The following is an 8,834-nucleotide window of genomic DNA, read 5'->3' on the forward strand; positions in this document are numbered from 1 at the left end:
CACGGCCCATAACCCATCCATGACTTGTACTATATACTCCAAACTAAAACCTGGGCCAAGAGGCCTCAGGTGCTCTGGGGAGGGCAATCTGGAGGTGCTGCGGGTGCTGGGGGGGAAGGGTTGAGGGAGGCTCGCAGGCTTCCTCCCTGGCTCCAACCAGCATGTCCCTGCAGCTCCTAGGGGGGAGGGAAGGCAAAGGGGGGCTCCCCACCCTATCCCCATCATGACCTCTGGCTCCGCAGCTCCCATTGGCTGCCGGTTTGGGCAGCGCATGGAGCCCCTTGGCCCCTCTGCCGAGGAACAGAAGGGACATACCGGCCACATCCGGGGAGCCCCTCGACGTAAACGTCGCCCCAAACCCCAGCCTTAGCCCCCCCACACACACCCAAATGCCCGAGCAGCGGCTGATTTAGCTGACTCCAGGGCTGCCAGATCTGCTCAGGCAGTCCCGGAGCTAGCCGCACTGGCCATTGCAGAAGTCACAGAGCCTTAATCATTACCAAAAAAATGACGCTCTCTGTTTTCTACACACTAATGCCAAAGAAGAGCTTAGAATCATAGAATATCAGGGTTGGAAGGGACCTCAGGAGGTCATCTAGTCCAACCCCCTGCTCAAAGCAGGACCAATCCCCAATTAAATCATCCCAGCCAGGGCTTTGTCGAGCCTGACGTTAAAAACTTCTAAGGAAGGAGATTCTACCACCTCCCTAGGTAACGCATTCCAGTGTTTCACAACCCTCCTAGTGAAAAAGTTTTTCCTAATATCCAACCTAAACCTCCCCCAACTTGAGACCTACTCCTTGTCCTGTCCTCTTCTACCACTGAGAATAGTCTAGAACCATCCTCTCTGGAACCACCTCTCAGGTAGTTGAAAGCAGCTATCAAATCCCCCCTCATTCTTCTCTTCTGCAGACTAAACAATCCCAGTTCCCTCAGCCTCTCCTCATAAGTCATGTGTTCCAGACCCCTAATCATTTTTGTTGCCCTTCGCTGGACTCTCTCCAATTTATCCACATCCTTCTTGTAGTGTGGGGCCCAAAACTGGACACAGTACTCCAGATGAGGCCTCACCGATCTCGAATAGAGGGGAATGATCACGTCCCTCGATCTGCTCGCTATGCCCCTACTTATACATCCCAAAATGCCATTGGCCTTCTTGGCAACAAGGGCACACTGCTGACTCATATCCAGGTTCTCGTCCACTGTCACCCCTAGATCCTTTTCCGCAGAACTGCTGCCTAGCCATTCGGTCCCTAGTCTGTAGCTGTGCCTTGGGTTCTTCCGTCCTAAGTGCAGGACTCTGCACTTATCCTTATTGAACCTCATCAGATTTCTTTTGGCCCAATCCTCTAATTTGTCTACGTCCCTCTGTATCCTATCCCTGCCCACCAGCGTATCTACCACTCCTCCCAGTTTAGTATCATCTGCAAATTTGCTGAGAGTGCAATCCACACCATCCTCCAGATCATTTATGAAGATATTGAACAAAACCGGCCCCAGGACCGACCCCTGGGGCACTCCACTTGACACCGGCTGCCAGCTAGACATGGAGCCATTGATCACTACCCGTTGAGCCCGACAATCTAGCCAACTTTCTACCCACCTTATAGTGCATTCATCCAGGCCATACTTCTTTAACTTGCTGACAAGAATACTGTGGGAGACCGTGTCAAAAGCTTTGCTAAAGTCAAGAAACAATACATCCACTGCTTTCCCTTCATCCACAGAACCAGTAATCTCATCATAGAAGGCGATTAGATTAGTCAGGCATGACCTTCCCTTGGTGAATCCATGCTGACTGTTCCTGATCACTTTCCTCTCATGTAAGTGCTTCAGGATTGATTCTTTGAGGACCTGCTCCATGATTTTTCCGGGGACTGAGGTGAGGCTGACTGGCCTGTAGTTCCAAGGATCCTCCTTCTTCCCTTTTTTAAAGATTGGCACTACATTAGCCTTTTTCCAGTCATCTGGGACTTCCCCGCTCGCCACGAGTTTTCAAAGATAATGGCCAATGGCTCTGCAATCACAGCCGCCAATTCCTCTAGCACTCTCAGATGCAACTCGTCCGGCCCCATGTACTTGTGCACGTCCAGCTTTTCTAAATAGTCCCTAACCACCTTCATGAAAACTGTTTGGGGTAGCAATTAGCAAGCCCCAGAAATAGTCAGGAATACTGGCAAAACCACTGGGGACAAAAGTAAATATCTGAAAGAGAATAACAATTCTTTCGTAGATAAATAATGGGACGAGTTGATAGAGATGTAGTGTTTAGTCTGATTTTTCATGAACCTCCTGATGCTTTGGACCTTCCGACTCCTGGCCTTTTCTTTTCCTCTTTTGATTTCAAACTGAATGAAACCTCATTCTTTTGTACTGACAACACATCCCCCCGCCCCCCCACCCCACAGCCAATTTTTCACAATCTTTTCCTTTTTTTATATTTAACCAGATTCCATGCCAGTTTTAAACTTTGGAAAATAAACACTGAAAAATTCCCAGATTTTCTTTTTACAAATAAAAAGGGAAAATACAGAACACTACTTAAAAGCAAGGCTATAGAGCCATAGGCTTTCCATTCAACCGGACCAGAATCCGGATAATCCCTGTCAAAACTTCTAATCGCTATTCACGTGGATGAAAGTGGCTCGGCAGTGTGTGACCTAGAGGACAGTAGGTGACAGGTTCTAGGTTTCTCAGAGAGCAAGAATGGTGGGAATACTGGCTACTATCCTGCTGCTCTCAGCTTTGCCATGCGGGAAAAGACAAAATCTTCCCAAGCACCAGTGGCTCCGGTGGCGTTAGCAGGGAAGCGTCATCTATTTGTTCCAGCGTGAAGGACAATAGGCAGGTGCCATGGTGGGAAGAATGGTCAGACTTCATGAAGGAGTGAGAAATAGCTATTCAGATGAAGTAGAACAAGCAAAAGTAAAAAGACAAGCTTTTGATGGTAAACCCGCTGACTGCAGAGACTAGGAGCAAGGACATAATGGAGACACAGCATGCACACAAAGAAAGCCCTTCTCTAAAGCCTTCTGAGAGATACAGCCCAGTCACACAACACCTGAAAGCTCATGGAGCATTTCACTGCTGAGAGCTCAGTACACAAAACCCACCAGGGCCACAGCTCCCAGCAGCCCCAGCCAAGCTTTTCTTCATACCCAACAACAGGACAAGTTCAAAGCTAACCACTCAGACTGTTTCATTCCCTTGCTCTGCTCAGGGAGGGCAAGACACTCTTCCACAGCAGAAAGCAGCTGCCTCAGAACAGCACTATCTGCCCTTGTCATGCTCAGAAAGAAACACTACAGCTCCTCATCGTGGTTAGCAAGACCAGGCTTTTACAGCCACCCTTCTCCAGTCACCAACTAGAGAAATGACCCCTGAAAGCATAGCCTTAACCAACACCCACCCTGCCAGTCACAGACCGTTCCGGCACATTCTCCTCTACCTGCTGGTTGCTACAATTTGGCCTTCACAAGACAGAGAGCACTACGAGAAGCCCCACGTGAGCAGATCCTGGCTCTCAACTCTGCCCTCCATGGCTCCCTTTCATAGGCTGCCTCTCAAAGCAAAGCGGCTCAAAGTAGCCATCCCCTTTCATTTGCATAAACTGAAGACACAGGCAGGCCACTCCACCAATCTTCTCCCTGCTCCCTTCTCTGCAATGCCTAAGACAGCAATCCTCTAGTTGGCCGAGCCAAGAGCTCTCTAGAAACGACAGCCTATGCAGTTTGGGACACCCAGAGCATGTTTCTTTGGCACCAGAGACCAAACTGGAGACGGTCAGCAGTGGGGAACCAAGCTCTCCAACGAGGGGTGTTTCCTGAACCTGAGGGCCAGCCTTACCATTCTTCAGGGAGCAGGAGCGTTGACATCGAAAAATGTTTGGGAACCACTCCGGAAGCACAGACTTAAAAGGAGTATCCTGCATTTTTGGGGTGGTGTTTTGGTTTTTTTTACCAATTTGCACTGATAAATTAGCAGGCTTATTTTTTAAAGGAGTTCAGGTTTTACTGATTTACACCTGTTTATCAAACCACTCAATGTTGTTTTCAGGTACTTATTTTTGTTAAACTCTAACACTAACAGTTGTACATCAGGTGAACGCGGTAGAGCAGTGGTTTTCCTCCCGAGAAACAAGGAGTGACTGGGAAGATTGCATCGTTTTGCAAGTTTTGGATGAGAAGGAGTGACTGCAAAACTTTTGTGTGCACAAGGCCACTTTCCTGGATCTGGTATGGAGCTTGCCCCAGCCCTGCACCACAGTGACACCAAAATGACACTATGTGCTCATAGTGGAGAAGTGAGTGGCGATTACTGCATGGAAGCTTGCAACATCAGACTGCTTCTCGTCAGTGGGGAATCAATTTGGAGTCAGGAAATCTACCGTTGGGGTTGCTGTGATCCAAGAATGCATGGCCATTAATTGCCTTCTGCTAAAAAGGGTTGTGATTTTGGGCAACATGCAGGAGATACTAAACAGTTTTGCTGTAATGGGGCACCCAAACAGTGGTGGGGCAATAGAAGGTATGCATATCCCTATCTTGGCACCAGATCACCTTGCCACAGAGTACATACACAAAAAGGGCTATTTTTCTATGGTGTTGCAATCACTTGTGGATGTTTTACTGACATCAGCGTGGGATGGTCCAGGAAGGTGTATGATGTGTGCTTCTTTAAGAAAACAGGCCTGTTCAGAAAGTTGCAAGCAGGGACTTTTTTTCCAGATGGCCAAATCACCATTGGAGATGTTGAAATGCCAATAATGCTTCTGGGAGGCACAGCCTACCACTCACTTCTGTGGCTCACGAAGACACACACCGGACATCTGGATGGTAGAAAGGAGCACTTCAACAATAGGCTCAGCAGGTGCAGAATGACGGTTGAATATGACTTTGGCCACTTGAAGGGGTGCTGGTGCAATTTATTCACGAGTTTAGACCTCAGCGAAAAAGATATCCCCATGGTGATAACTGCCTGCTGTGTGCTTCATAATATCTGTGAAGCAAAGAGGGATAAGTTTCCCCAGGGGTGGGGCATAGATGCGGATAGGATATCTGCTCATTTTGAGCAACCAGATACCAGGGCTTTAGAAGAGCTCAGTGGTGAGCTATGCAATTCAGGGAGCCTTTGACAAAACATTTTAATAATGACCTATGGTAATGTGTGTTGATTTCTGTGTGGTGCCTGCTAATGTATTTTTGGCATCCTGCTCTGAACTTTCTTGTGACTGCTGTGTGTGTAGTAAGGTAAGCTTTGAAATGCCCCTCTTGCTTTGATCTCAGAATGACTCCCAGCCCCAACCTGCTCTAACCATTAGTTCCCCCATGCCTGACAGAGCTGGGAAGAGAATCCAGCAGGCCTGACTCCCAGTCCCCCCTGCCCCGCTATAACCAATAGACCCCATTCCTTTGCCAGAACCGGTCAAGTATCTGTCCCACCAGCAGCAAGAGCTGGCGGGGCGGGGGAGGGGGGCGGTCTGTGCTGGGGATGCTCAATCATCTAGCTGCAGCAGACACATATGGTGAGAAAACCCAGCTGTTTCTGGAAATACTTCTGACCCCAGAACACAAGAAAACCAAAAAAGTGTTCAAAACAGTCAAAGCAATGCTCAGCAAGAAATGGGAGACGACCGTGACGCGTAACCTAAACCCAGACGTATTGGTACTGAATATTATTTTTGGGATGTTATCCAGGTGTTTTACCGCTTTCCTGAAGGAGAAGCAGACCATTATGCCAGTGTTTCAACATTTTCCGCTAAAGATGAACTTTCAAATCTGAAAGGGGAATTTACTATTTACATGAACTTGCCTAATCCTGACAATGAGAAACTGGATGTGCTGGCTTTTTGGAACAGTCATCAAGACACACTGCCCAACTTTAGCAAAGTGGCATGGTGAGCTTTGAGTGTACCCCCTGTATCTATTGATGCAGAGTGCATATTTTGAAACTTGGACTACCTCTAAGCCAGCAAGAGGTTCCACATGAGTAAGGATACTTTGAAGAAAATTATGCGAGCATACGCAAACCAGGATTTCTGGAAAAAACCACTAGCTCTGAGAGATACAAAATATAAAAAGTTTCATTATACTGTAGTAAAATGTGTATATTACAACATATTTTTTTCTATTTTTCCTGTTTGTTTTTTTATTTTTAACCTAATTTCATCCCAGTTTTAATGTCTGGAAAAAATCCTGGTTTTTTTTTTTACTAATAAAAACTGAAAATAAGGAATAGTACTTAAAAGCAAGTATATAGAGCTATAGGCTTTCCTTTGAACTGGACCAGAATCCAGATAAACCCTGTCAAAATTTCTAATTGCAATTGACCTGGATGAAAGTTGCTCAGCAGTATATAACCTAGTGTTGGTGATGAATTCTAGGCTCCTCGGGGAGAGCGAATGGTGGGAATATTGGCCACTGTCCTCCTGATCTCAAAAATGACAGGCAGAAACAGACAAAATCTTCCAAGCACCAATGGTTTTGGCCATGTTAGCAGGGAAGCGTCATTCATCCATTCTAGTGTGGAACACATCAGACAGGTGCTATGGTGACAGAAACTCTCAGACTTAGTGGAGGAACAGAAATAGCTATGAGGGTGAAGCAGAACCAACAAGAGAAAAAGGAATCTTCTTATGGTAAATCTGCTGACTGCAGAGGTTAGGAACAAAGACAGAGAGACAGTACACGTGGAAAGAAAGCCCTTTTCTAGAGCCTATTAATAATGACAGTCCAGTCACATAGCAACTGAAATGCAAACAGAACATTTGACCGCCAGGGGCTTAGTTTACCAAAGCTGCAAGGAATGTATTTCTCAGTAGCTATACCGAAGCTATTTTTCACACCCAGAAGAACAAGTTCAAAGCTAACCACTCAAACTGGACTCCCTTTCCCTACAGAAAAGAATAGCCTTCCCCACCATAAAAGTGGCTGTTATTGGACAGCACTCACTACTATTCTCATAGTCAGAAAGAAACACGATAGCCCTCCATTACAGTTAGCAAGACCAGTTTTTCACAATCACCCTTCTCTAATTATCACCTAGAGGAAATAATCCAATAAAGCACAGCCTTAACCAGCACCCTCCACCCCCGCCAGTCACAGGGCATTCCAGTGCATTGTCCTCTAAGTGCTGGTTGCTGCAATTTGGCCTTCGCAAGAGAGCACTACAAGAAGCCTCGTGAGCAGAACCTGGCTCGCAACTCTACCCTCCACGGCCCTCTTCAGTAGGCTGCCTCTCAAAGCAAAGCTGCTCAAAGTAGCCATCCCCTTTCATTTGCATAAACTGAAGACACAGGCAGGCCACTCCACCAATCTTCTCCCTGCTCCCTTCTCTGCAATGCCTAAGACAACAGTCCTCTAGCTGGCCAACCCAAGAGTTCTCTCGAACTACAGCCTATGCAGTTTGGGACACTCAGAGCACATTTCTTTGGCACCAGAGACCAAACTGGAGAAAGTCAGCCATGGGGAGCCAGGCTCTCCAAGGAGGGGTGTTTTCTGAACCTGAGGGCCAGTCTTACCATTCTCCAAGGAGCAGGAGCTCCCAGTTTTTCTGGAAACCACCCCAGAAGGTTTGACTTAAAAGCAAGTATACATAGCCATAGGCTTTCCTTTAAACAGACCAGAGTCTGGATAAACCCAGTCAACATTTTTAATAACAAAAAGGACAACAATAATTTTAGTGTTTGTTTTTTTATCCTACTGTTCCTAGAATATGAGGGAGCAAGGAGGGTGAGATAATATTGTTTCTTGTACCAGCCTTTGCTGGATGAAATTAGTTAATTTTTTAGGTGCACAGAGCTCTTCTTCAGTTCCAGAGAGGGCAGGAGAGATTTTGAGCAAAATATACATTTAGACAGTTTTTTAACCAAGAGTGGTACGGCTTCTTGGAGGCAGTCACTTGTAATGAATTGGTTGATTGAGGGTTAATTGTTTAAGCATAAAGGGCTTGAAGTGGGCATTTCAGGATACCAGTCAGTCTGGTGTGTTACAAATTCTTGCAAAAAGCCATTAAAAGAGAGTTCCTGTTAAGTCCATGATTTTTGGTGTCTAACAGTGTTATTAATTTTAGTTCCCAGGCTCGCCTTTTGAGGTGTTGTGCAGGTTTTCTTTGAGGATAAGTATTGAAAGATGACCATGGAATGTTGCATTGTGAAAAGTGTTTGCCCCTTTATAGCAACATCTGAGGGTGCAACTCCAGGGGGCAGCAGGACTGACTCGATGGATACCACTGAGGGAAAACCTTCTGCCGGCAGTGCTCGGGGCAAGCCCACCCCTACATTGAAATGGAATAAGCAAGCACCCAAAGAATAATGAGTTATTATCCCCATGCACTAATAGTAATAAAATGCATTTAAACCTATAATTAAATGATACCATTGCAATAAACAAAAGGTTTCTTAAAAAAAACTTAAGGACAAAGAACACCCTCACAAACCCAAAAAGGGAAATAATGACACAATAAGAGAAACACACCACAGATTCCCTCCTCTGCAGGGACCTCCCTTTCACTTCTGGCTCCAGTAGACACAGCAACTCACCACACACCCCAAATTCAAGCAACTCATACTGCCCACACAAAGAGCTCATCCTGCACTTATCCAGGGCACAGATATCAACAGCAAATATTTGTCATTGCTGAGTTTGATATTAAAGTTTTCTGTAACCCATAGCCTTAATGCCAACCTCAGCAGCCTTTGCATATATTTACTGTTGACATATGGGCACTGGGTATGTGGGTGATGTGGCCCTTTGTTGGTGTGGAAAGTATAAGGAACAGCTCTACACAGGCTCAGAACTGTGGATGGAAAAGCCCCTACTCAGGGCACCATGCTG

The 8,834-nt window shown here is 46.2% G+C and overlaps 1 protein-coding gene, 1 non-coding gene and 1 pseudogene across 13 annotated transcripts in view; 1 reads left to right on the forward strand and 2 right to left on the reverse strand.

Moving 5' to 3' along the window:
* Positions 1–8,834, forward strand: part of WASHC5 (WASH complex subunit 5) — a 71,016-nt gene that overhangs the window by 43,891 nt on the left and 18,291 nt on the right. The window contains exon 30 of one of the 12 annotated variants that reach the window (XM_078851422.1): positions 5,697–6,092. The exons of 8 other annotated variants lie outside the window; for them this stretch is intronic. In XM_078851422.1, the coding sequence (XP_078707548.1) occupies positions 5,697–5,900 (204 nt within the window). In that variant the 3' untranslated portion in view covers positions 5,901–6,092. Of the gene's footprint in view, positions 1–5,696; positions 6,093–8,070; positions 8,454–8,834 lie in introns of those variants that run through there. 3 more of the 12 variants (XM_073330148.2, XM_073330145.2, XM_073330149.2) reach the window with 3 other exon arrangements.
* On the reverse strand, positions 3,185–3,396 carry LOC140907970 (small nucleolar RNA U3). Its single transcript, XR_012157685.1, has one exon. It is a non-coding gene; the product is annotated as a small nucleolar RNA U3 (small nucleolar RNA).
* LOC140907976 (small nucleolar RNA U3) lies at positions 6,868–7,072 on the reverse strand (annotated as a pseudogene).

The sequence above is a fragment of the Lepidochelys kempii genome, chromosome 2, assembly GCF_965140285.1.
Source record: "Lepidochelys kempii isolate rLepKem1 chromosome 2, rLepKem1.hap1, whole genome shotgun sequence".
In the NCBI taxonomy this organism is placed as follows: domain Eukaryota; kingdom Metazoa; phylum Chordata; order Testudines; family Cheloniidae; genus Lepidochelys; species Lepidochelys kempii.